Source organism: Coturnix japonica, chromosome 2 (genome assembly GCF_054131305.1).
Source record: "Coturnix japonica strain WE chromosome 2, WE-NBRP24, whole genome shotgun sequence".
NCBI lineage: Eukaryota > Metazoa > Chordata > Aves > Galliformes > Phasianidae > Coturnix > Coturnix japonica.
Window position 1 is genome coordinate 84,808,787 of NC_140664.1, and position 27,948 is coordinate 84,836,734.

The following is a 27,948-nucleotide window of genomic DNA, read 5'->3' on the forward strand; positions in this document are numbered from 1 at the left end:
GGGAGACTCACGCCTAACCTGATGAAGCTCTTCATTCTACAGGCTTCACACAGGGTGGTAAAACAAGCACTGGGCTCAAAGATTTCCCTGCCTACTGATAATACAGTGTACAGAGAGGACACCTCAGCAGAAGAGTCATGATTTCATTGTTAAATAACTCTATAAAACAGTTTTAGCATCTTTTCCATTCTCTTACCTTCATTAAAATATTCTGTGATGCGCTTGAGGTACTACAAACCAATATAAATCATTGATGTAAGTTGACAAACTGCAATGAATTAACTCTTTAAATAAAAACCTTACTCGTCACTTATAAAGTTTATCTAGTGCAAGACCACCTTGCTGTACTGCTGCCATTCACAGAATCACAGAATGCCCAGGTTGGAAGGGACCTTAAGGATGATGAATCTCCAAACTCCCAGCCACAGGCAGGACCACCAACCTCCACATTTAATAGTAGACAAGGCTGCCCAATGTCCCATCCAACCTGGCCTTAAACACCTCCAGGGATGGGGCATCTATAACCTCCCCAGGCAGCCTGTTCCATAACCTCACCACTGTCTTGGTAAATGACTGCTTAGACTGGACATAAGCATTGCTTGTGAAGTTAATCTACAAACAAGTTATGGGGAAGTAAATTCTAACAGGCCTATAGGTCCTAAGCAATGGGATTCTTGGAGAAGAAGATTTCTTCACACAGTGTCTCATGAGTCTGACCCCTCACCAGCACCACATAAATAGAGATCTGGTTTGCCAGCAAAGGCAGCACAGTTCACAAGCAGTGTTCAGCAGCAGCTCCACCAAAGAGAATACAAGTATGAAATACTGGGTCTGTAAAGTTGACCGGGAACATTTTCCCTCTCCTGAAGGAAAAGATCAAAGAGAACAACCTACTCTGATGCAAACATAGATGGTCCCCTTTCACCACATTGCTTTACACTGGCTAACAATGCAGTTCCAGGAAAGCTGCAGCTGTGCACACCAGTCCATTGCTACACAAGTACCAGAAGCCACCTCCACAAACTGTGCTGCCCGTGATTTGTGGCTGCCACCTCAGTGATGCATTGAGGCTTCTACTCCCACATTCACATCAGCACAACACATGGATCTGCATGGGAATTACCCCTCTGAGTGGTATGAGAACAGCAAGCACTCCAAAAAGTTTGGAGAAGGATTTTCAAACCCAGAACTGGGTTAAAGTTATTCCCAAAGAGTTTCCACTTAAGCCTTCTGAAGTTACATGTGCAGATCCAAGAAGAAAAACAAGTCAGCTTGTCAGCAAAGCTGCTGACTCAGGACATCCATCTCCTTGCCCTAGCTGCTGTTCCATCTCCCCCTCCCTCACCACTGGCTGCACACAGCAGGGCTAGGTGTCTGATCACCCTGCAATACATACAGGGGGATACACTTCCCTCCAGCCTCCTCATCGCCAGGCCAGGAATCGTGCCTTATTTATTCAGCTGCAGCTCTCCTCAGAAATGTATTTTAAACAGAGATCCTTGAACAAAAAAAACTGACTTTTAATGCTTCAGCAGCAACCGGCTGCTCCTTCCATTCTCAGACATTAGCTAGGAACGCCTCCCCTTGCAAATCAAGCAAAGAATTAAATCAGTGACAGAAAGGTGAAGGATTTATCCCTAGGGCAAGAAAGCAAAAGACAACAATAAGCACTCTTGGGAAAGCAACTAACCCCATGTTTCCACCACATCAGCATAAGCCTCAGAAGAACTGCTCCATGCTCAAATGGATTTCTTGCTCCAGTAACCTGCAAGCTTCCATCATGCTGCTCAGACCTGACCTCTGGAAAAGGTTCAGAAAGACCAGCTCTGAGCTTTAACACATCACTCAGGATCTACCGCACACTACGATAAGCCTGAAATCTCAAGCTCTGCTTTTTTCTAGAGAAACAAGCTCTTGTAAGCCAATCCCCATAAGGAAGCATTCTGAAAGACCAAGCAATGAACAGCTAAAGAAGCTACAGTCAGTGATTTACTTGTAAAGCCAGGTAAACTCCTATAAACGCAACTTGGGACGCTATATTCTTCTTTGAAAATGGGAGCTGTGGTCATACCTAGTCCACTTTTCCGAGTAGTAACTCTACTGACATTTAAGATGAGTTCAGACCAGGTGTTATCCTGTTTCAGAATCAAGTCTGGGGAAAAGGGATCTACTCAGAGGTACCATCCCAGTTCAGATATTGGCAAGCAGTGAATGAGATGACAGCACCAAAGTTAAGCTAAAGTGAGATGCCTCCCTCTGTCCCTAGCACTGCACATGCTGCAGTATGATGTTAGCCTACAAAGCACACAAAGCTGAAAGTTACACACTTTACAAGTTCCACTCCATTGACTTCACCCTAGAGGCACAGGTTGCTCTCAGGGCACAGCATAACAGGACACACTTCTTCAGAGAGGGATGGTGACTCCACCCCACTGGGCACACGATCGCATGGTGTTAAAAGCAGCTTTCTACAGCAATTATGTAGTCTGGTTGCCAATGGCACCAGAAGCCCCAGATGGGAATAGAGTACCTAATCACGAAGGCTTCCTTTCATCAAATCTAGATCTATTTTCCTCTCCATCACCCAGAGATAAAGCAGAGATCAGGAGCCTCACCACATTTCACAGTACTTGATGCTGTGCAGAAGCTCCCAGGAAAGCCAGACCTAGAGCACACGGGCAATGCATGGCACAAGTGACTTGAACTGAAAGACCAAAGTTTTGTTCTTTGTTGCTGTAGTTCCAGCACTCTTATTTCCAACCGAGGCAATGGTCAGTGCCGCAAGCAGCTGCCATCCCAGCAGCTGATCCCACAGCTCCTGGTAGTCATCACAGCCTCCCTCCTCTTCACACCGAGCCAGCTCCCTTTCCCAATACATTCCTGCGGGCCCACGGACGCAGCCCTACTCCCAACATCACGCCCAAACCCCTCGACAATAGCATGTGTAAGGGACAGGGAGCCATAAAACGCCAACCCTTCCCATCCCGGGGACAGGGCAGGATTTCCCCATTGGGAGGCACTGGAAGAGGCTCTGATCCCAATTCCCAGGGACGGACAACCCAAGGCGCTCAAGTTCTGCCGGAGCGAAATGGCAGGAGCGGGACCTACGGATAACAGCTGGAGAACATTAACTCTCCCCCACCCGCTTCCCGGAGTGGATTTTTCTTCTCTCCTTTTTTCTGTTCAGACAGGAAGCAGTCATACAGCACAGCGCACGATATAGGAACCCCGAGTCGGGAAGCCTCACAAAGACTCACGATCGCAACTCGATAGCAACAACTCCCGCACTATCACGACTTGCGCCGCGGGAGGGGAGGGGGACGGGCAGGAGACGGGCGATGCGGCGGAGTCCTCCCTCCCCCCCGAGCTCTGGCTGTACCCAAGCCATGACCCCCCCCTTCTCTTTGCTCACCCTCGCTGCCGTACTGCTTGCCGTTGCTGGCGCCCATCCTGCCGCCTTCATGCTCACCGCCGCTCCCCGCCGCCCACCATCTCGAGGCGAAGGCGCCTTCCCTGCCCCAGTTGTAATCCACGGGACCCGCCGCACAGCGCGCGGGCTTGGTCTTGGCTTCTCTTCTTCTTCTTTCTCCCTCCTTCCTTCCCTCCCACCTCACAGCTCGGGCAGCCCCCTCCAGCCACTTGTTGCCGGGCAGAGAGACCGGCTACAGCCGCCGATCGCCGACTTTTGTTAGCGGCAGGCGCCTCCTCCCGGCGCCCCGCACCGCCGGGCCTTGGGGGGGAAGGGAGGAGGAAAAGAGCCCAGCCCCAGCCCCGGCCTTTAAAGACGCAGCGCCCGGCTTGAGGGTGGCCGGCGACGGGAGAGGCGTGTGGTGCCTCAGTGCAGTGTGCGGGATGTGTCTGGGCCCCTCAGATAATCGCTTTAACTTTCTGGTGGGTCCTGAGTAGACCCTGAAGCTCGCAGAGGCTCCATCGTAGAATCACAGAACGGTATAGGATGGAAGGCACCTCAAAGCCCAGCCAGCCCCAACCCCGTGCCGTGGGCAGGGCTGCCACCACTGGGTCAGGCTGCCCAGGGTCCCATCCAACCTGGACTTGGGCGCCTCCAGGGATGGGGCACCTACAGCTTTTATGGGCAGCCTCACTGCCCGAACATCTAATACATCTAATCTAAATCTCCCCTCTTTTAGTTTAAAACAATACCCCCCACCCCCAAACACAAGCAGAAACATCCCTCAGTTCTACAGCTAAATATTCTTTGAACACCTCCAGGGTTGGTGACTTCACCACTTCCCTGGGCAGCCCATTCCACTGCCTGACCACTCTTCCCTAGAAGCAGTATTTCCTCACATCCAGCCTAAATCTCCCCTGGTGCAACAATACAAAATCTGAACCTTCCCTGGGTGCAATTTGAGGCCATTCCTTCTCATCCTATTGCTGTAACCTCAGAGCAGAAGCTGACCTCATTACAACCTCCTTTCAGGTAGTCATAGAGCCTGATAACATGATAAGCTCCTCTGATTCGTCTCCTCCAGACTAAACAACCCAAGTTCTCTCAGCTGCTTTTAGCAAGGCTTGTGCTCCAGACTTCTAACAGTAACATTCAGCAAGTGTCTGCTGTCACTGTTTCTCTACTGGTGTTGCTAATTCTAATCCTCGTGGGGCAACTTTAATTACACTGTAACACTGTGAAATAACAGGCTGTTACGGGTTCTCCCATTGAAAAGGTCCTGATTCAAGATGCCTGCAGCTCCTGTTCGTTCTCACAAATCAGAGGGATAAGAAAATCATGACTTCTGGAGCTAGGTTCATTAAACTGCCATCTGAGGTTCTTCTGAAGGACGGTGTGACTTAGCCTAAAGATACGATTTTCTGTAATCAGCAGTTAATTACTAACCACTAAAACTAAATGGACTCAGTCAGGATGGCCGTGTCTTCTTCCCCTGAGAGGAACATCAGGACAGTGCTAGTCTCCAGCTGTGCTGCAGCCAGCATGAGTCCATGCTCCATATGCAGCCCAGCTGCACTGAATCTTACCCTGAAATGCAGTGACAGGAGTATTGCAGTAGCCACTGCGAACTGCTCCCTTGGCAACCTCTGGCCTCCTCAGTTATGTCATATGCTGAACATCTAATGGCAATCAACTACCTGAAGGTGTGTTCCTCTCAGGGTCAGAGGGCCAGAGTGGCCAGAGTCCCTCTTCTAACTCCCAGAAGGTTCTACACTGACTGCAGCAGCCTTTCTCGTATATAAGAGAGAAGCTTCTTTGACTGATTAGAGACACAAACTCACACAGACCCAAGTTCATAGCCATAGTTAAGGGATTCAGACAGAACAGAAAGGTTGTGAGTAGAAACACTCAAAGTCTGGTGCTGCATAGTTGAAATGAATCCCTTTCTCAAGAAGCATTTTTAAGAACAGCACAGAAGGATATTTGAAGTTCAGCTGTCAAAGGAGCACTGTAAAGAATAAAGACACTTGACAAACAAATTACCACTCCATCCAGCTTATGGCACAAAGCCCAGGAATACTGACACGAGCAAAACCAAAAGGAAAGACAGAAGGAAAGAAATAAGGGGAAAAGGAAGGAAGGGAGGGAGGAAAGGAGGAGGGGAGAAAGGGAAGCTCCAAATGTACCAACATGAACAGAAAAGCTGGGAAATGCTGGTTCAAAGAGGACGTACAAGTTTCGGTTTGGACCACTCATGTGTCAAGCACTTGGTTCATTGCAGAATTCACTGTGGGATTCACCATGGGAAACTGGGAGGCCTATCATGCATACGCATTATGGCTTGGGCTCAACACCACTGTGATGCCTAAGAAGGTATTTTCAGAGAAGAGTATTCCATGCTTTACATATTTGATGATGTAACATAGTAGTCCTTTTCTTGGGTGGTTGTGGGCTTTGTGTGTGTGTGTGTGGTCTTATTTTTATTTTTATGTTTATTTAATCATTGCCTTCTAGTTGATCAGTACCTTATTTTTAAGCAGCTTATGTGGAGACCATTCAGCTTGAACTACAAGTATATTTGTACACAAATACAACTGACTGGTCAGTGTCTCTTGGCTGTGACCGAGTTCAGCTCCCTGAGCTACATGATATAATTCCTTCATGAAACTCATATCATAACAACCCCTTAAGGTACCTTAGCCTTCAAAATAGTGCAAAGGATCTGAAAGCATGTCAGTTCTGCCATGTTTTCAACATCAAAAGGAGGTGGAGTATTTTCTTTTAGGACAAAGATCAAAGACTGGAGATGAGCAGTATATACCCACCTGCGATAGAGGAGGGAGGAGATAGAGTGCTATCAACAAATGTTCTTAGAAGAGCGAGAAGGATTTATTATCATATGACATGTGCCTTCCTATACTGCCATTTTCCTTCTTCATGTAAAGACATCAGTGCATTCTTCTTAGACTTGTTTCTAATCCCAGGGCTGAGGAAGGACAAGAAAGCTGTGGGCTAAAACATTTCTGTTTGGATGTGCTGCTGCAGTCCTTCTAGGGAGCGTTTTTATTATATCTCTGTTCAGTATGGGCCTCCCTTTGTGGTACATTACATGTCTCATGATGCACCACGTTTCTATTCCACGAATAAAACCACAGCAATTTTGGAAGCAGTAGCCAAACAAAGGGTTATGAATAAAGGAAAAATAAAGAAATTTGAAAGCAACTGTACTATTTCCATAAGGCATCATCACAGCAATTCCAAGACTAACTATCTGGCTCTGGGATTTTTGCCACAGTTGTGGGTTGTTGGACTTTTTTTTCTTTCCTCCTTCAGTTTAAGCCTACGTTTTCCTTTCTGAAATTAAAATAAAATAATAAAATAAACAAACTTCCAGCTACTCCCGACTGTCTTTATGCTGAATTTCAGTTGAAAAGGTATTTGCATCCCAAACCTTCACATCTGAGCAACAAAACCAAGACTAGTTTCCTATTTGGCATAGGAAGCTTTGATTTTCCACACCTGAAACACTTGAAGCATTTGTTTTCAGACTCTGTATTTAAATAAGACAATGAATAATTTATTTATATTTTTAAAGACAAGAAGAAGCCAAGTAGTATTTTTCTAATTAATTCTACTTTTACATCAGCATGTTCATATGGCTACATATATTTTTTTGAGCACTCCATAATAATATGTGTTGACTGCTTTTGGGCACTCTGAAGTGAAAAAGAATCCAAAAGAAATTTGACTAACAAGTTACTGGCAACTTAAAGCGATTATCAAAAGCATATTGTTTTATTGACTGCAAAATGAGCCATGAACATTACCTACCACCTACAGGAAAGATATGTCTAGCTTATCGTTATCATTACAGATAACAGTTAAAGCCCTACTGCCATGTGACTTGAGAGTACTTTTTTCATAAGAAGCCTTATTATAATGATGCATGAATTGAGCTCCATGGCTAAGAGTCTGCAGGACCTAACGATAGCTCAGGTTATATTTGGAGAAGTAGAACTTTTGATAGACTCTGTTCTGCTGCTGAGAACTCTCACACTGTATCCTCCCATGAGGTCAGGCTGCTCCTTCCAGCCAAGCAGAGGCTCTAGTTCCACAGTGAATTTGATAGATTTGGTTAAAATGCACTAAATCTAAGTGGTGCTCATGTTCTAGGACACTTTGGACTTGAACAAATGTGTCTCAGGATTGGTGCCGATGGAATTGCAGAACAGATGAAGCACAGGCAGTTCTGTCAAACAACCACCCGATTTTATTTGAAGCTCCTTTCAGAAGTTCAGTTAATTTAAATCTCAACAAGATTTCAACCAAGCTGAGATCTTAAGACATTTCTGCTGATTTTTTGGTTTTATAGGAGGAAATCCCCACTTGGACCAGTTCTTTTTTTTTTTTTTTTTTTTTCCTTCTTCTAACAACAAAAGCAATAAATAAACCTCAGACTGTGTTGGAACATGTTTTACATTACACATAAAATCTGTTGAAAAGAATAGTGAGCTTGCAAAGTCAAGCTCTTAAGCCTAAAGTGTTAGACAACACAAGATTGAAGACTGCGTGCAACTCCAGAACCACCATCCCAAATTCCCCTGCCTTGTCCATAGTACACCTTCCACAGCAAACAAGGCCAGGGCCCACAGCCAGTGCTGCAAAATCACTTCATTTCCCAGAAGCAGTTTGCGATTATGTAAATTACAGCATTATAATGCATAAGCACAATGCAGACAAAGTGGAGTTATACCGGCAAAATTAATTCTGGCATTTCATAGCTTATGTCTGACCTTGCAATTTTAATGGAGGCTTTTTTTGTTTGGTCTAAAACACGGAGTTGGCTGGTGCAGGTTCCAAGAATGGAGCGAAGAATGAACTCGTGGAGATACATTGCCTCATCTCAATGACATCCCTAGCAATAGTTTGCAGGGCTGGAAACCTCTGCTCTGCTAAACTGACTGCTGTTAGTTGGACTAAGTGAAAAAGTGATGGCAACAGAAGATTTTCTAACTGCCACGGAGATGTCTACGCTGCCTTCGTTCTTAGGAACCTTGCTGCAGCACACCATTCCACACACCATTTGGCCAGGTTTCCACTCTGTGAAAATAGAAACTTTGTGTCCAAGCTGTGCATAGTGAAAGATGAACACTCCCTGAAGACTTGAATAGACCCAACTGTTTCTAACTATCTCTATAAGCGCTGCTCCTTCTGCTCTGATGTTGGTCCATCTCTGGTAAAAACAGTGACTGCCACACCATGTGCTCACTGAATCCTCATTTCACAGCCTGCTCTTCATATCTGGCCAGCTGTAGGCTCAGCTTCTTGGGCTCAGTTTATCCTAGAGATTCAACAAAACATCCTTCAGCCCTGCTGGTCATCTCCTCCTGCTTCCTTCCTCTGGTGCCTTCCCTTCCAAGGTGGTAACCAGCAACCTTTTTCACTTCCACAGAATTTTTCTCCTCAGCCCTAATCCCCACTAAGTTCTTTGTATATTCAGACTTCATCTGTGTTCCCCGAAAAGACACATTTTTCTTCTCATGATCTCCCTTCATTGCCCCAGTTCCATTATTCTGCCTCACAGTGATGTTAATGCAAAACATCTTAACAAAATTCACAGGCGGTGGCTCTTGAATAGCTCAGCCCTAAAGGGCTCCTTCCCATTCTTTCTTCCTTGCATAAAGAGAGGCAGCACAAGTTAGCAACACAAAAGGGTGTTCCACCAAGTTTCTTCCAGAAAGTTTAATTCTATTTTAGAGCTTTGTGAACTATTGTATCTGAGCTGTGCAACCTGCAGTCCAAATGCTTCATTTTCCCTTAGCAATGCCTTTCCATGCACAAAACCTAGACTTCCATCATACTCAGATTTGATGTTCCCTGGTTTTCAATAAAGAATTCACTTACAGCTCTGCCTGGAGCTTAACAGGTGAAAAAAAACCAAACATCTTTCATAGAATCACAGAACAGCTTGGGTTGGAAGAAGCCTTAAAGCCCATCTAGTTCCAACCCTGTGCCATGGGCAGGGCTGCCACCCACCAGCTCAGCTACCCAGGGCCCCATCCAACCTGGCCTTGAGCATCTCCGGAGATGGGGCACCACAGCCTTTATGAGTGACATGTGCCAGGACCTTACTACCCTCCAGGTGAAGAATTTCCTAATATCTAAGCTAAATCCCTGGACTGGACTACTTGTATAACAATGCAGGAAAAGTGCATGCCTGTGCAACCATCAGCATCTACCTGTTGAAACAAAGCTAACACACAAACAGCAGGCATTCACAGAGCATAGTGATGGCAGATGTCCCAGTGTGATGGAACTGTTCAAGCCCATGAAAAGCATGCATACTTCCTCCTGCACAGCAGGACAGCTTAGTCTCTGGGCTCTGCTAGGAGGTTTTTCAAGTCAGTGTGGAACAGCTTTTCTCTGTCTGTGGCAAATGTCCCAGCAGCACGGCTGCAGCACGCAGAACAACCAGGTTCAGCAGAAGGCCCCCTGCCCCCCATTGCTTTCATCCCCCACAAGCAGCCTGCCTTATCCCATGTGTCCATGATTAATTTGAAAATTCACCATGAGGACAGTGTCCACATGTAAAGCCAGCACTATTAGCCTGCAGCTGATATTTCCAGACATTTTATGAGCCATCAGCTAGCAGGCTAATTTCTGGCTTAATTAAAATCAGTCAATTGCTTCTAGGAAATATAGTGTCATTGCTTCTTTTCTATCATTCAGATCTATTATTCTGAATATTTTTTGCTCACAGATGTTAAATCACTTGCACATGTCCTTAACTGTTAAGAGAACTATTACAGGGACCTTATCAGGAAGTGAGCTGACAGTTGAAGTGTTCCTTTTTCAATTTGATTTTCATTGATACTTCTGTTTTGTGAGATGCTGCCTTTTGCTGCACAATGTGCCTCTCACTGTTGCCCCAGGAGCAGCCTGATCATTCATTACCACAAAGCTAGGCTGTAAGGGACACCTAAGCACGGTGCAAAGAGTGTGGCAGACAAAGCTTGGTCCTTTCTTCAGTATATGATGGAATGAAATGAGGAGCAGGCCTTCATATCAGCAGGCAGACTGCTGGAACCAGCTTCATGATTCATCCCTTTCCCCTGGGAATGAGATCAAACAGTCCAAGCAGAGAGTGGCAGCAATCGGTACAGGACTGTCTGACATAAGATCTTGGATCCCTTATGGAACTATTGTCTATTGCTAAGGCCCTCTTTAGATGTTTTTTCCACCCTGTTGTCTTCTCTTTCTATGTCAAAACCTGGTATTACATTTCTTAAAGGAATATCCAAATCAATGACATAAATTTAAACATTTCATTATCAAAGCTGACATCTTCTAACTGCCAGTTACATATTAAAGTGTCTGTGTAAGAAGACACTGCCCTGATGCCAACAGGGCTTAACATTTGAGTGCTGCCCCTCAGCCACAGCTAGTCAAGGCACCAGGTATTCACTTAAACCATTAATAATCTTAATCAGTGCAGGTTTGTGAGAGCATATTGGAATGATGAACACCTAATCAACATCCTCTTCAGCTTCACCCCAGCTTTAAATGTGATGGATGTATGCTACAAGCAGGTGAAGGACAGTAGGATCTTAAACTGCCACAGCCTTTTGCTGGAGAATCACGAGCTAGAGTCTCAGCCTAAGGCAGGAACTGCAAACCAGCTTTTTCCCTCTGGTTCCAATGCTGCAAGACATTAAGATACATACTGGCTCACAAGAGCCAGTCCCAGAATGCAAGTTTATGATGCACTTAAAGTAGATGTTGCCGTAAAAGCAGTGGATCATCAAGGCATTAGCAGCTAAATACGGTCTACTTCAACAGCCACCACTTGGGACTGAGCCATCAGTCAGAACTCAGTTACATCACAGGCCCTAATTACCTCTATATTATACTCACAAGTAAGGAGGTCACTACACACCATCCTGGACAGGAAGGAGGTGATCAGTGAGGACATGTTTTATACAGGTGTTTGCAAGAGTAGCTTAGATGGTTCAAGTTCCTGTCTAGTAAACAGGAGAAGTCAAGTTCAAATCCCATGTACTCTGCCCATCCAGCTTCAGCCTCATCACACCACAGGCACAGACTGTGTATGTTTTTGTGTTAGGGGAAACATGCTGTCCAGGGAAGCACTTTATCAGGATGATGGAGCTCATCTGAGATTTCCCTCCATGTTGGAAACTGGAGTGCACACTTTGTGGCAGTGGGCAGAATGCTTTCATACACATTCCCAAGCAAGAAAATAAACTAATTGCCTTGGCATAGGCAATGTCCTTTTGCACACCACAGCAGTTGGGACATATCCATGTCTGCTCTGCTGCCATAGTCTTCACACTGTGCCCTCCTGGGGAGTAGAGAGGAGGAGCTGCTCCCACTCTACCTGTGCCTCAGTGATGAAAGCTGCATCTGCAAGAGAGAGAGAGAGGCCGTGGTCATTCACTGTCACAGGGACAGACAGAAGAAACATCCATCTGTATCCCATAGCAGCAAACCCTCTCTGCCCCACACTTGGGCTACTCCATCTCTTCAAAGGATCAGGCTGCATCCCTGGTCCTCTCAGTTTCCCCCATCCCAGCACACACTTCATTGCCACCCTGGGGATGTGTCCTCACCCAGCACCTCTCTGCTGCTGCACATGCACTCAAATGCCAGCTCCAACTCCAAGCCTCACACATGTGCTTGGAAGAAGTGCAGGCATGAGATAGACAGGTCCAGGCTCTGCCTGTTCCCAAAGATGAGCAGCAAGGTTGGCACAGTCATCTAGGAGTGGGGACAACTAGTCTGATAGAAGGTCATTCCTTACCTGAATGCAGGTGAATGTACTGCAACAAAAGAACCATCACTTTTATGATATTTTGTTCTTGAATGCTTGATACTATCAGCAAGGCTAACCAGCACCCAAAGTTGCACTCTGTATAACTGCGGCTTCTCTGACTGCTGCCCTCTAACTGCCCCTTCGCTGATGGGAATCAAGTTAAAGGCTGAGGAAATTAAGGCATTTCTAAATCCATCTCTTGGCACTTATGAACTCTGGTGACCGGGCTCAGAATGGCCCATTATAATGAATAAATTAATGAATAATTCAGAACCACTCATGGAAGTCTCCCTCAGCAATTTTCCTTCACATCTCACGTAGTGAGCAGTGAAGACAGCTACGATGTTGGCTTTATCACAACTTAGAGCTGTTACAAGAAATTAAAAGATAAGAATAGCACCACATGCAATTTCAAGTAGAAGTTACGTTGTACATGGTGATATCATGCCAATGTTCTCAAGAAAGCATTCATTTAGTGCACTTAATGAGGGCAATTTGTCAACAATTTCACACACCATTTGCCCGGAATCTTCCAATGCGGCATTTCACTGCATGCTCCTCACCCCCCCAAATAAACTGCATGTTGTATACAGTTTTGCCTGTCATTAATCATCTTTTCAACGCTGCAAGTTCAATGCTGCTTTCCCAGTAGGAGACCAAGGGAGCAACCCAGCCAACAGAGGGAAAAGTCATGGGAAAATAAAAATATAAATGTTTGCTACAACAACAACAACAAAAAGAGATGAGCACAACCCCCCCAGCCCTAACAGGACCAGTTCCTTCTGCCCACAGGAACTGCTTCTAACAGCGCTACCTTCAGCTCTGCTTTTTACATGTTTTGAGAATACAAGTGGGGCTTCTTGCTGCTAAAAAGCAAATCCTCACCACCCCCACCCCAGTTTCTGGGATTATTACATTCTTGTTTTCAACTAAGTACAATTCTTTCTAAAGAAAAAGAAAAGCATTTATTGAAACCGTATCTGCAAAAGGCTTGACTTAATAACTAACTAACTTAAGAAGCCATTACTGTTGATTGTCAGCATTTTTCTGCTAACCAAGATGCCTGAGGGAAAAGCAGATGGAAAGTAATTAATAAGACCGAGAGTGAGGTTTGCTGGATGTAACTGATACTGTTGGTAAATCTGGGACTCATAAATGATTCTCCTCAATGAAGGGAGACAGATGTTTCTGCAATTTCAGCGACAAAGTAGGAGAGAGCAAGTAGAAATAAAAATAAACAGTGAGCCCACAAGTAAGCGGTGCAACAGATATCACACACTTCCTTCTTTTCTCTGACACTGCTGATAAGTTGGAAGAATTTAGGAAGAGAAGAGAGGGGATTCTTTGGAATACTCCTATTAAAATCATTCAATACGTCAATGTATTTGAATGTACTGCATCTGGTGTAGACTTGTCCAGTAAAAACATGAGTTAAAGAAAGCATTAAGTTTGCTTCTGAATACTTGAGCTTTTTAAGGAAGCATGGGATGAAGTGCCATTTGTGCAATAAAAGCAGAAATGGAGTGAAACAAATAAGGGAAATAGGTGGAGCCAGGCATTCACCCTTAGCACAGGATCCCTCCCTGTTCAGGGACAGGCATGCAGGGAGGCTGGGAGAAGGAGAATTATCAACAAGCAGATTAAGCATACATAAGAATATCTGTAAACGTAAAACAAATGGATTTTCTCTTTAGAATCTTTACATATCTGCTTAAAAATACCAGTATTTAAAAGCTAAATTCAAGGCTGAAAGATCAGGGATATATTTTATAAAATAAAGAGCTCTCCATGATTGTCCCCACCTCCACTGTGCCCCCCACCCCCAGAGAGAGCCTGCCTCCTCCTACCCCATGTACAAACCTCTTCCAACTAGCCAAATGGTACTTGGTCAGATACCATTACTGCTCTCAAATTTAATAAAGTAAATGCATAGAAGCTCCAGATGTGAGCTTTGAAATCACACCTCGGGACACAGTTTACAGTATGGTTAAAGTCAGAAAGGTATTGTAAAAATGACACCAAGAAGACGTACTATTGGCAGCCACAGCAAATTCAATTTGCTCTGTTAACAAGGTGAAAGGCCTTTTCCATTTCTTTCACTCCTTTGGTAGAAAATTCAGTGTGGCAGAATGGCTGCAGAGTGCATTTTTGAGTCAGTCTGCCCCTAAGGGAAGAAAAATCAACCGTGATAGTTAAAGAGCTACCTGGAAATCAATGGAAATTATGAGCTGTACTCACCTTTTATCAGCAGAAGCTTCTGTGTGCTCAGAACCTTCTGCAAAGAGGATGTGGGAGAACCACAAGGAGCTATGGAATTGCTTCAACAGCAGCTTCTCCTGCCACAGAGAAGGGAGAGCATGGGTTTAATGGTTTTACCTTGACTAATTTTGTTACTATATGGTGAAATATGGACACCATCTTAAAATACACCATATGGAAGAAAGTGGATGAAAGAGAGATGGTGTTTTTGTCTCCTTGCAGTAGCCAGCAGGAAGTCTATAAACAAGTGCAAATAAGGGAAAAAGGGAAAGCCCCACCGTTGGCTCCAAGTCATAAAGATGTTATTTTGAAGTGACTAAGGTTCAGGAACAAAAACTTTCTAGAAAGTAAATCAGAAAGTCAGGTTCAGGGGTCCCACTTATGAAAAATCTCACTACAACTCATATAAATGTTGTGGAACTTTCTGCCATGGGAGACTGTGGAGATACACAGCAGTGCCACATTCAGAAAGGATCACACAGAGTTGTGGATAGTAGGTCCATAAGCAGAGGGAAAACAGAACCTAGTGCACCCTTTAACATCTGCAAGCCATCCTACAGTGGGGCAATAAAAGGGGAACAGATCAGAGGATGTGGCCGTGTTTGCATGGTCTCACTAAGCAGCAGCTACATTTACTCATGCTGCTGAAGAGAAAGTCTACCAGATGAGAGGGCCCACTGGCCTGGATAAGCAGAGCTTTTACACTATTTATGTCCTTCTGCTCAGGCTGTTAGTATCTGTCCCGCTTTTAAGTAGATTCCACCAGGAATGTACATGACATTCAGCAGACACACCTCAAAACTACTGAAGTATGCCATCATGTTTTCTGTGCTGAGCACAGCTGCATTAGCACTGATATATTATGGGCAGCCCTACAGTTATTTCATTATTTCAGAAGCCTGAAGAAAAACAGCGTTGTAGTTTCACGTCCTTTTATCCACACTCCTGTCTGCAAAGACAGTGGTATCAGGCACCAGTCTCCTGCTTAAATCTGGTGTCTCAGCTCTGTCCACCCCCATCGTGTCATTCCCTAATGCATTCTTGTGACAAACTTGGAACAACATCTGACCTTCGAATCCTCTATCCACTTCTCTACTGCCTGCCAACATATTTTGGCTAACACTTAAAGAAGATACTCACCACTGACCCGGCACCCTGAGTTATCAGCCTACAGCGAGGCCCCTGCAGTTTTGTAAATCAGTGCTCTCCAAGCACCCCAGGATTCCTAACCTTGCGCACTTGTAGACCATGTGTATCAGAACAGTGCGATTCAGCTTTATTATTGCATCCTTATTAATTCGATGTATGTGTGCTCTTTTGCCTTGAAAAACAAAAGCACATGTCTGAATTGAAACAATTAGAAAAGCACAAGGGACTGTAAATGCTCAGTCTTGTATGTTGAGTGCTCTCTGTAAGTTCAGACAGGTTGGCAGGGGCAAAGTGACTGATCTCACAAGCTATCTCAGGACCACCATGCCCTGACAAGCCATCCCTGCTCCTAGTGACCTATTTCTTGGAGCTGTCAGCTCCAAGCCTTATTGAAGATGTTAAAAATTTGTAATTTTGTGTCATTAGATAAAACACAAAATTCTTCACACAGACCTTCAAGCCATTACCTTTTGTCCTGTCACTGGTTACTTGGAAGAAGATACCAAACTCTGCCTTGCTACCACTTGCTTTTTATCTCTGGAGATATTCAAGACCCGCCTGGACGCCTACCTTTGTGACGTGGTGTAGGGAGCCTGCTTTGGCAGGAGGGTTGAACTCGATGATCTCAAGAGGTCCCTTCCAACCCCTACAATTCTGTGATTCTGTGATTCTGTGATTCAGGTAGTTGTAGAGAGCAATAAAGTTTCTTCTGAGCACCCAAATGAACACCTTCCCACAAGAGGACCCTCCTCACACAGGCACCACTCCCTCTTGTCCCCAAGTGTGGGCTCTGCCCTTATGCAGCAGCCTGACGTTGTTGATTTACATTCAGCTCTTGACTTGTCTACAGGCTCTGCAACAGGCACAGGCATCTGCACTCTCTTGCCTGCTTAAATTGCTGCAGTCCTGGTGAAAGTGATAAATGGGCTGTTGTAGATTTATAGTCAGTTAGCAGATGACTCAAAATTGCATGCATTTTACTTTTATTTTTTCTTCATCCACAGACTGAAACTTTACAGAACACAACTTTTCCTTTCCTTCTTACACCTCAATGACAGGCAGGTCAGAGAATGCAGACCTGTTGCATAGGGCAAGGCACATCCTGTGTGTGCTTGTGTCCAGAACACCAAGTTCGCCTGCCCTCAGAACAGAGTACAGAGCTCATACATAACTAGTTCTTTCCTATATGGAAATGGTCGGCAGCTTTGACTAATTGCATACTTAAGGCTAAACTGTAATCCCAGTTACCTGAGCAAACTGACCAAAAGAAGCAACTAGCAGTAAGGAGCCCTAGGAGCAATGTGGGCAAACAAGCTGCTTCTCTCACCCCAAGTGGCTACAGGTTTCACATGGAGGGCCTGGCCTGCATGCCCACACCCAGTGGTTGGCAAAATGGCACTGGGATAGCAAGGGTCATTGGGCATGGCAGACAGCAACAAGCATGGCATATTAATGGGACTCTTTATGTGAAAAACTGTAACAAGTGAGTAATTAAAAGCTTTATTTTTCATCTCATGTATCTAAACCAGAAACTTCCTTAGTCAAGTTAGAGAAGCAAAACTCCTTGAGGATCTCAAATCTAGCTGCTCACCAATTCAATTCCTCATTGCTAAATATTGCAGTCAAAAGCACTGGCTACAAAACACTCCTCCAAAAAGCCAGTCAGCGTCGGTATTTGTTCTCAGTAAAGCCAGCAGTACGTCACTCTGTTGATTTGTTCCCAACCAGCTTTAAGCATGCAGGTCCCAACGAGGTCCCAGTGTGCCTCCTCCACCTGGCTCTGCCACCACAGTGGCAGTGTAGGAGCTGTTCTGCAGGAAGGTTGACCCCCAACCATGGGGTTGGTCATGGCCTGTCAGCACAGAACGCAGGCAGTGCTGTGGGTGGCAGTAACTCAGTGAACCTGAGCACCAGGAGGTGTGTGCTGTGCTGTTGCAGGACTGAGGGCAGCCAGAAAGCAAAGGGCACTTGGTCTCCTCATGGAGGAGATGCAATTCCATTGCATTTCCGGAAGAATGAGAGATTTATTTTGTCTTACAAACTCCCTTCTGCACCACACTTAGGAATTATCATCATTCTAGCTGCCAGTTCTCCATTTTCAGCCATCTCTCACTATGCACTTTGAGAGGAGCAAATGGTGGAGTCTGTATGAGCAGAAGAACAAAAGCAGAGCCAAGGATGCACTGCTGACTCACCAAGTGAACAGTGCTTTTCATTTTTTTTAAACAAACTTCTTAAATATACATGCACCCAAATACCTGCATCAGTTTAAATGGTTTATAGAATGCCCCTAATTAGTGCATCAATGGCCAATGGAAATAACATGCTATAATCAAAAAAGCTCTCCTCATATGGGGAAGGAGAAGGGCATTCACTGCTTTGCTTGAGAAAACTATTCTTAATGTTTTTTTATTTGTTTTCTGAGAAGCTGCTTTGCTGGAGATGTTGAATCTTTAGCTCAACTGGGAATTACCCTGAGTCATGCCTCTCCTCAGAGCTTAAGATTTAAAGCACTCTGGGCAACTGGTCTCATGAAGGCTGTGCTGGCTCTCAGCATCCAGTTCAACACACAGACCTTCAGTCATGGAAAGTACATTTAGTAGACCAAGTCAAGCTGTGAGAGTAAGTGTTCTCTGGGTGTTAGGTGAAGAGGATCTCAGAGTGGAACTATCTCAGCCAAACTTTATTGTTCATCCATCTTACTGCTACAGAACTAAATACAACCACATCTATCATCAGAAACCTTTTCCTCTATTAAAAACTAGACATCGGACATTGACTGATTGGGATACACTGACTCAGTGATGGAAGTGTCAGCAATGTGCCTCAGAACAGGAGCCAAAAGCAGGAGGAATAGTTCAACTTATGGGGTGCTGCTGCAAGAAATCTAAGAATTTATGTAAATCAACCCCAGACTGTGCTGTGCAGGGAGAGAGGAAAACTCGAACATCACCATGCAAAATGATGAGGTCCCTACTGCATGCTCGGGCTTGTTCAGTTTACTGTAATACCCAATCTGCCAATATTAATTTCTTAATGAAAAACTTGCATCTGGGACACCACGTTACCATCAAAGTGACAAAACCCACATCCTGCTTAAATTTCACTCACTTGAATGACATTTCCATGGAAAAATCCTAGAAAAAAGAACCCAACTACAACAGAAGCAGACAAGGAGAAAGCTCTGTGTTTATAGAAACTACATGGATGTCTTTCTTGTTGGACCAACATTTTCACTAGGATCTACTCATTAAAAGCAAATATTAAACAAAACAAAACAAAACAAAACAAAAAAAACAAAACCAAAAATAAATAGCCAACAAAACTGGAATCAGACAGAACCTCTGAGCTTCTGTCCAAAATAACATCCACATTTCTACCTAATATCTCTGGTAAAGAAACAGGTCCCTTAGCAGTAGGAGTGAAACAGTTAAATTCTAGATATCCTACATACTACCACCTTTCCCTGCAGCTGAAGTTGTCTGCACATAATTTGAGAGCTGAATTAAAGGAAAAGAGTGCAGTATACATAACACGTTAAACTATGAGTATGAAAAGAATGTATGTGAAAATCTTGCATATTTTTTGTTTGCCTTTAATTAGAGACGGATTCCTGATCTTGATTATCCTTAGCAGAAAATCAAGACCAGTCCCTGAAACCAAACAGTCTTCCCTCTGTGGGCCTCCTCCTGATTTATGTAGGGCTTTAAACAACATACACACACAAAAAAGCTTGGAGCTGAGGTTACTGTTTTGGTTTTTTTTTCCACATTCATTGGTTTTATGAAGATGCAGATGGACTTTCATTTTAGGATATTTATTTCTCTTTACACCTAACAGTGCAAGCAATCAGAACCAGGAAAAAGCACTACTGAAAGTAATAAACTTTCAAAAACCATATTTTGTTAATGATTTTAATTATCTTTTGAGCGCTGATCTCCCCAGTTTAAGATGTTCCTCATGGCAACTCCTCTTGTTGGTCTGGACAGTACTGAGCCACCTATAAGCAATTAAGAAGACCCCATGACAATGTCTTTTGTGGATAACTGGTTCTCTCAAAACTGAATATAGCACCCTGATAACTGGGTTGGATCATTTGACCTAATATGGCTCCAGTCATTTTGCAGCAGTAATTGAGCTAATGAAGTGTTGGCAGAAGCTACAATTCCAGCTGTGGCACACACTCAACGAAATGCCAAAGCCCAGCTTCTGAAATAGGTTACCTGTGTGGTTCACAGCTGGCAGGGGGGTGGGGTGATAGGAAGAAGGTAAAATGGCAAAGGGAAGATTACAATACCAGGAATAACTACTATTAACAGAGGTAAATGTGGGTTTTACCATCATACCTTTTAACTGCATGTTCTCTTCTTGCCCGTGCAGGGAAATATTTGAGACCTAGAGCTCCCCCATAGATCCCCTGAAGATTGTAAAGTTTTCTTTCTTTCCCGTGGCTAGAAAGAGGAGCAATGCATGGAGGCTGAAGTCTTCCATTCCCATCACCCCCTTAGGTAATGGAGCCATTCTGCCTGCCCTCAGGAGGAGGGAGAGATGGGATGATGTCTGACATGCTGCAGTGAAAAAGGAGGTCTTCCCATGGGAGGGAGTGCTGCAGGGAGCATGCTGAGCCAAGGGCAGAGGAAATGAAGAGTGGGCAAAGCAGGAAAGTCATCTGCTTCAGTGCAAAGCAGCAACTACATTGCCATGAGGGATGCAATGACCCAACAAGGTGCTAAACAAGATGTACGCTTTGTATTACAAAAGGCGTTACACGAAATGTCTTAATCGTTTCCCAAAATGAGAGAAAATAGCAGGTCGGTGTAACGTGAAATGGATAGACCCTGGTCAAATTCTCATTAACTGAATAGAGAAAAAATAGAAAACCTGTTTTGCATTTATGCTTTCTTCTACAGCCATAGAATAACACATTCACTTCATGGCACTGACAAATTGTGAAGTTATCATGAGATCAGCCATTCTACCTCATCTCTGTTTTACAACTTCTTCATCTGTTTCACATTTCTCGGCTCTTTTACACGGTTCTTTCAACAGAAACCTGACCGCCATAACTACAGCACTCACACCACGCAACTAGCTCGGAGGGTATTTACATCTCATCAGTGAGCACACTTAAGGAACACAAGACTTAGCAGCCTGATAAAATCTTTGTCATGGCAGATTTCACTTTGCACAGCAAAAGCCCGTGCACAGGCATGCTGTATAAGGGGGCTGCAGCCCTTGCCAGCAGAGAAGAGCACACAACCACCCCTGGCTCAGCTGGCTGCAGGTCTGTCTGCCATCCCGAGAGTCAGCACGGGTGGGCTCTGGAGCTGCAGACACATCTTGAACCCAGCGTTCCAAGGTAGTTAACCACAATGCTAAAAGTCTGGAGGAGTTGTTCCCCTGGTTTCATTTCCAAGCCCTGCAGCGGTGGATTGCTTAGCCAGTATAGAAACTCAACCAAATCATTCTGCATGCAGATAACCTTTCAGCAACATTCTTGCTTTTTAATTTCAAGTTTACTTGCTGTTCCAATTGCTATTATAACAACCATATATTTTTTTAGATCTTTAACACTGAAACTCCAGATTCTCCTTCAATTACCTTTAATGAGGTAACTAATATTATTAGTCACATCTGGCTTATTCCATAACCTTGTGCAGACAAATAGGTGAAAGCTTATACTTGTCAGCTGCTTTCTGACATGCATGCTACCCAGTCACTTTACAGTATGGCTGTGTGAAATATTTTGTACATGATTATCATTGGCACACATATCCTCAGAGATCTAAGAATATGGTATTGAGCATGAAGAAAATAACAAAGGTACATTGGGAAAGGAAAGGCAGCAGTCATAACCTTCCAAAGTAAAGTTACTACGATCATCGTGGAATTAAAATGTAAAGGCTGTTGGTTCTGCCTCTCATGGCCCCACAATGGCACACTGCAGAGCAGAAGGCACAGGAGAGTGAAGAGGGACTGCACAACTGCATCACAGCTCCTATCACAGGTTGAAGGTGATGATCTCAGTAATAGATGTGTCTTGTTCTTCTGACTGTACTGTGTTTCTCTTCCGAGAAAATAAGAGAAAATATATCTCTAAGAAATATCAGAGCAATAGATCAGAATTAAGACAAAGTTTAAATTACCAAGTAGAATTCTGTACTTTTAAAGCACTGCTGAGCTGAACAGTCTCAAACCTCAAATCATCCTTTGCTTACCTGCTTTTTGAGAGCGTGTTCATGTTCCCATAAGATAACCCAGAATACAAGCACTACTTGCAGGACTTCACTGCAACAGATAGAAAAGGGTGAAACTGAAAATGATGTAAAGGCCACAGAGTCGAATATCACAGTCCCTAACTTGTGGGTGCCTGGCTACCAGGGAGGGATCCAAAATCTAACTCAGATGTTAGGGCTCCTTTTACAGCACACTGCAAAAGTTATTCATCTGACAATGGAATCCAAACTCAGCCTCTAAGTCAGATGCTGCTTAAATTCAAACATTGAGTTGAAGTCCTTTAAAACTACCTGATAAAAGGAGCACTCATGAAAACAATGAATGAAGAGGGGGAGTGGGAGGAAGAGGTCAAGTTGTTTGCTCTCTGCTGTTCAGATGGCTTGACATTAGAAGCAGATGACTGAGCCTCTCCTTGGGAACCAGAGTGCAGGTCACTCCTGAAAGAAATGCCTAAGCAGAAGCAGAACAGCAGAGATGGAATACTATATGGAAAAGTACAAAGTGGTTCCAGGAACATGAAGTTGAAGACAACTCCATTTACTCAAGTGAATGTCCATCTCATTCACAGGCAGCCGTGCCTGCCTCTTGCCCTGCAGCTCAGATTATCTGGTGCTCTCTGTGGCAGACATGGCCAAAGATGCCAAAAGTTTAACTCTGCAGCACACCTGACCAAGAAAGCAATTGGCAAATTACTCAACAAATGCACGTGTCAGACCAAGGCAAGAACTGAATCTGCAGTTTCCACTCCTCAAGAGGAGAAATGTTGTAGTTGCCATCTTGCTCCCCTTTCCTGCTTAGCACAGACAGAAGAGCAGCCACTGTTGCATTAGTAGACCTCACAAGGTAGGTCTGTTTTGAGAATATGTGCAAAGTTGCTCATAGCAGGCACACAAAGAAGGTACAATTACTTGATTCTAGACAGGGACCCTAACATAGGCCTGACACTTAGGCCTGGACAGACCAAGGTGCTTACAGTCAGAGCCAAAATGAAAATGGAGGTGAAATACAGTTCCTAAGCACAGAGATTACAGACATGCTGAGCTGGATCTCTACGGATTGATTACTATATTCTAATTTGAGAAGCATGTAAAGACATATATTATTGGGAGGGATTAATACTGTAGAAAAATTCAACCTAACCTATACCTATAAAAGCAATTGGAACATCAAACTAGAAATTCAGAGTCTGTGTAATTCACTGTGAACATACACAATGGAGTCGCTGCTTGAGACGACCCCCTCAAACATGCCATCATAGGAAAAGCTTACCTCAAATCCTACAGAGGTTTCCAAATGCATTTAAATTTTCTTTAACCAAGGGGAAAATCTTTTCATTTCATACTCTTTGGTGGTCATTTACAATTAGTCAACTGAAGGTATGTAAAGGAAGTTAGTTGACAGTTACCTAAGAACACAATAGAGCACTCCTGTGAAAGTATTCTCAGCTATGAGAACAGCAATGTTAGATATTTATGCAATGTTAAATACGTAAGTTAATTTTATTCATTTGAAAAGCTTCCAATCCAACAGATTCGGGGAGAGAAAATAAAGGCCAGGAACCAGACTCAAGCAGGCACTGGTGGCCTGCTGGCAATACACAGAACACACTGTTTTAATGAATACCATGGCTGAAACAAAAGCTTGGTACAAGCAAACAGCCATGTTTGTTTAATACAATTGTGAGCTCTTTCATAGTCTATTAGATGGTGCAGGAAAGAGATTAAAGCATACTGTGTACAGAAATGTCATTTTCATTAGACAGATTCATTTAAAGAATTTTTGCTTGATTAATCTAGTCTTGAATCTGTGAAGCCATTAGCTAAGTTTATTTTCTATGGGTTTCTTTACATTTTGATTGGCCTTGGAACAGTCTTTTCACAGAATCAAAGAATCACAGAATGGCTTGAGTTGGAAGGCACCTCAAAGCCCACCCAGTTCCAACCCCGTGCCATGGGTAGGGCTGCCACCCACTGCGTCAGGCTGCCCAGGGCCACATCCAACCTGGCCTTGACTACCTCCAGGGATGGGGCACCACAACCTCCTTGGGCAGCTGTGCCAGCCCCTCACCACACTCTCAGTGTAAAATTAAACCTAGTTTCTAATGTAAATCTTCCTTCTTTTAATTTAAAACTGTTCCCCTTTGTCTTGTCTAGCCATGTAAGAAATTGATTTCCAACCTGTTTGTAAGCTCTCTTTAAGTACTGGAAGGCTGCAATGAGGACTCCCTGGAGCCTTCTCTTCTCCAAACTGAACAAGTCCAGCTCCCTCAGCCTGTGTTTGCAGGAGATGTACTCCAGCCATTTGACCATCTTCATGGCCCTCTTCTGGACCCCCTCCAACAGCTCCACATCTACCTGGTACTGGATAAAATTTTAAATATGCTGTCAGAGTTTCCCTTGCATAAAAAGCCTTAAATCTCAGGAAAAAATTTCAGCAGCCTTGTTTAACCCACCAGCTGTGCAAGAGTTATGCAGAGACTTAACACATCATTGTTTCAGAACTGGCAGTCTCGTGCAGCACAACACAGCCTGAGGTTCTGGACGTACCATAAACCCATTACAGTGATACTCAGCCATTATTGTCTACTGAATTATGCACATTAAATCTGTGATGTACACAATGGGTAGAGCATGTCTCACGGTGCAATGATAAAATCCAGACACCCAAGGCATCTGGTATGCTTATGTTTAGTGGCATAATTAGCAGTAATTTCCCACTGTTGCTACCACTACTAGAATTTAAACATGAAAACGATGGAAATGGCTTCATACTTACAGTCATGACCAAACTAGTCAGCCTACAGAGCCAAAGACATAAAAGAACTTGAATTGTCGTAGTGTTTGATAATAAGACAGCCAGAATCAGCCTGACAGATAAAGAAACCCGTTTTCTGCCAGTTGTATATCTGACTTCGTCATTAAAAAAGCTGATGTTTTGGGTAAACGGTAAAGAACATGTGCTGGTTTCCTAATCATGTTGGATATTGGGAACATATTTCCAAAATAAGTCTTCTCTCATTTTTAAAGTTGAAAACAGCCAATGGAAGTTAAGGTCATGATGTTCATAATCATGTGATTTTCAGAGTTTTCAAGAGTTCCACATTTTCTTTTATTTTTTAAAAAGACCATTTCAGGCAACCTCGGTTCTCAAAATGGAGACACAGCTGCAATGAACTAGAGGTGTTAAAGCTTGTTTATGTGAGAAGTATGTTAGCAGGTAATTTTGGTTCATTCAGCAGTTAGAAATCAGTTTTCCATAAGAGAGAAATCTAAAACAGCATGACATAGAAGATACGTATTCCACAACGTACAAGAGCAGCACTGTGGTCCAGAAACAATCAGGAACTTCCAGCTTTGCTTCCTATGTTAATCATAATTAGCTACTAATAATACAGTGTCAGTGGGTCTAGCAAAATTACTAGAAGCAACTACAGTGCCAATTTGCTGGAAATAAGAACGTCACTGATTTGTTAACCTACAATAGCATTAGCACGCATGGACAACTGCCAGCAGGAATTCAAGACTGTGTGTGTATCTGCTGGCTGGATCTGATAAGGATGTCTTTATGACCCTGCACCCAACAACACTGGCTCCCTTCCCTACCTCAGTGTTTTCTCACTAGTATGTTTTCCAGTTATCTTACTTCCTATTAGCATATCTAAAGATAACTATTAGCATAAATAAAACAAAGTTATCATATTCAGTCACTACTGTTCAGCTGCTTCTTAAATAATAGCCTGATTGCATTTATTATTTATTATTATTTAGATAATCTTGTTGCATCTTATTGCATTAGAGGTAGGATGAGTCGAAATGGCTTTAAACTGGAAGAGGGTAGATTTAGACTAGATATCAGGAAGGAATTCTTTACTGCGAGGGTGGTGAGACACTGGAAAAGGTTGCCCAGTGTGGTGGTGAATGGCCCCTCCCTGGAAGCACTCAAGGCCAGGCTGGATGGGGCTTTGAGCAACCTGGTCTAGAGGGAGGTGCCCCTGCCTATAGCAGGGAACTATACGATCTTAAGGGTCTCTTCCAACCCAAACCATTCTACGATTCCATGACATACTGAAGTAACTCATGCTGGTGAAGAGATACAGGAAACAATAGGTCTGTACAACCACATGGGAGTTTTGACCTTGCATGCTGAACCAAGACCAGGCCAGATGAAAGAGGTAAAAAAAAGGAGGGGAGTACAAAAAGGAGGCAGAAAGACAAAGGAAGAAGCAAGTCTAATGGAGGGCTACAAAGATTATAAGGGACATGGAGCATCTCCCTTATGAGGAAAGGCTGAGAGACCTGGGGCAGTTCAGCCTGGAGAAGAAAAGACTGAGGGGGAATCTTATCACTATTCATAAAACACCTACAAATTGAGTGTTGTGGATGAGGCCAGGCTCTTTTTGGTGGTACCCAGTAACAGGACAAGGGGCAACGGGCATAAAATGGAACACAGGAAGTTTCATCTGAATACAAGAAAGAGCTTCTTTACTGCAAGGACAACAGAGCAGTTAGAACAGGCTGCATAGAGAGGTTATGGTCTCCTCTGGAGATACTGAAAACCCACCTGGACGCTTTCCTGTGCAACCAAATCTAGGGAACCTGCCTTAGCAGGGGTTTGGGCTAGATGGCCTCTAGAGGTCCCTTCCAACCCTTATGATTCTGTGACTGGAACAGAATAAAAAATTAGGAACCAGATGAGTAAGAAAGACAGAAACCAACTAGGAGATCTTATTTTGTCTCTCATATTGTTTCCCCAAAAGCTGCAGAAAATATGAATGTTATCTGCAAAGCTGAGAGTCTCTCTTCAGGCACCTTCTCCATATCTCTGTGCCCTGGGCAGAATCTACCCCATGGACAAAATGCATTAAACGTAGCACAGCAGTGGAGGAGCCTCACCTAAATTATTAACTTTTGGTCAGCCCCGAAGGTCAGGCAGTTGGGCAAGATGGTCTTTGAAGGTCTCTCCCAACTGAACTGTTCTGTTCTGTTCTATCCATCATGAAAGCTGAAGATTTTGGTGAGCACGAGAAGACATTCCCACTGTGGCAGCCAGTTACATTTAACGAGTTGTAAGCATAAAGTTACTGCCAGCATGCCATGCTCTGTGATAGTCCTCTTGTGCAAATCAACAACAGTATGAACATGTTTAGGAAAGAAAAAAAGCTTTTAGGAGAAAAAAGCTGATGGGCTGGATAGTCCAGTGCCTGTGATCAGAAGGGTGACTGGCAGAATAGTGATCCAATAGACTTGGTGCCAGATATAAGTACTGGAGTACTGTGTCCAGGTGTGGAGCCCTCACTACAAAAAAGACATGGAGATTTTGGAAAGGGTCCAGAGGAGGGCCACAAAGATGATCAGGGGGCTGGAGCACCTCCCCTATGAGGACAGGCTGAGGGAGTTGGGTTTGTTCAGCCTGGAGAAGAGAAGGTTGCGGGGTGACCTCATTGCAGCCTTTCAGTACCTGAAGGGAACTTATTCCCAGGAGGGGAGTAAACTCTTTGAAAGGGCTGACAATAGCAGGACTAGGGGAAATGGTTTTAAGTTAAAAGAGGGAAGATTTAGGTTGGATGTTAGGGGGAAGTTCTTTACTAAGAGAGTGGTTAGGTCCTGGAACAGGCTGCCCAGGGAGGTTGTGGATGCCCCGTCCTTGGAGGTGTTCAAGACCAGGTTGGACAGGGCTCTGGGCAACCTGATCTAGTAAATGTGTATGTTTGGTGGCCCTGCCAGGCAGGGGGGTTGGAACTACATGATCCTTGAGGTCCCTTCCAACCCGGGTGATTCTAACAAAAAATAAGCATGAGAGAACTGGGATCCACTGTGGCAAGCTGGTTTTTTTGGAGTAACCTTTCCCTTCAGACTGACAGCAGAGATGTCTGTAAATAGAAGGACAATCCTTTGACAAAACACATGGAATCAAGATCATTATTGCACTTTTTAGATGTGAATTAACACACATGAGTTAACAAAAGCCTGGTTTTTAAACGGCAAAGAGAATAAATATATTTTTCTACCCTTTTATAACTGTGAGGACAACCAGAAAATGCTTCCAAAATTGATACCATACGTGC

General features: G+C 43.9%; 1 protein-coding gene across 1 annotated transcript in view; it reads right to left on the reverse strand.

Moving 5' to 3' along the window:
• Positions 1-3,660, reverse strand: part of FBXL7 (F-box and leucine rich repeat protein 7) — a 154,252-nt gene extending 150,592 nt beyond the window's left edge. The window contains exon 1 of the mRNA XM_015854444.3: positions 3,413-3,660. Within this exon, the coding sequence (XP_015709930.1) occupies positions 3,413-3,449 (37 nt within the window). The 5' untranslated portion in view covers positions 3,450-3,660. The remainder of the gene's footprint in view (positions 1-3,412) is intronic.
• Between the last annotated feature and the right edge of the window lie 24,288 nt (positions 3,661-27,948).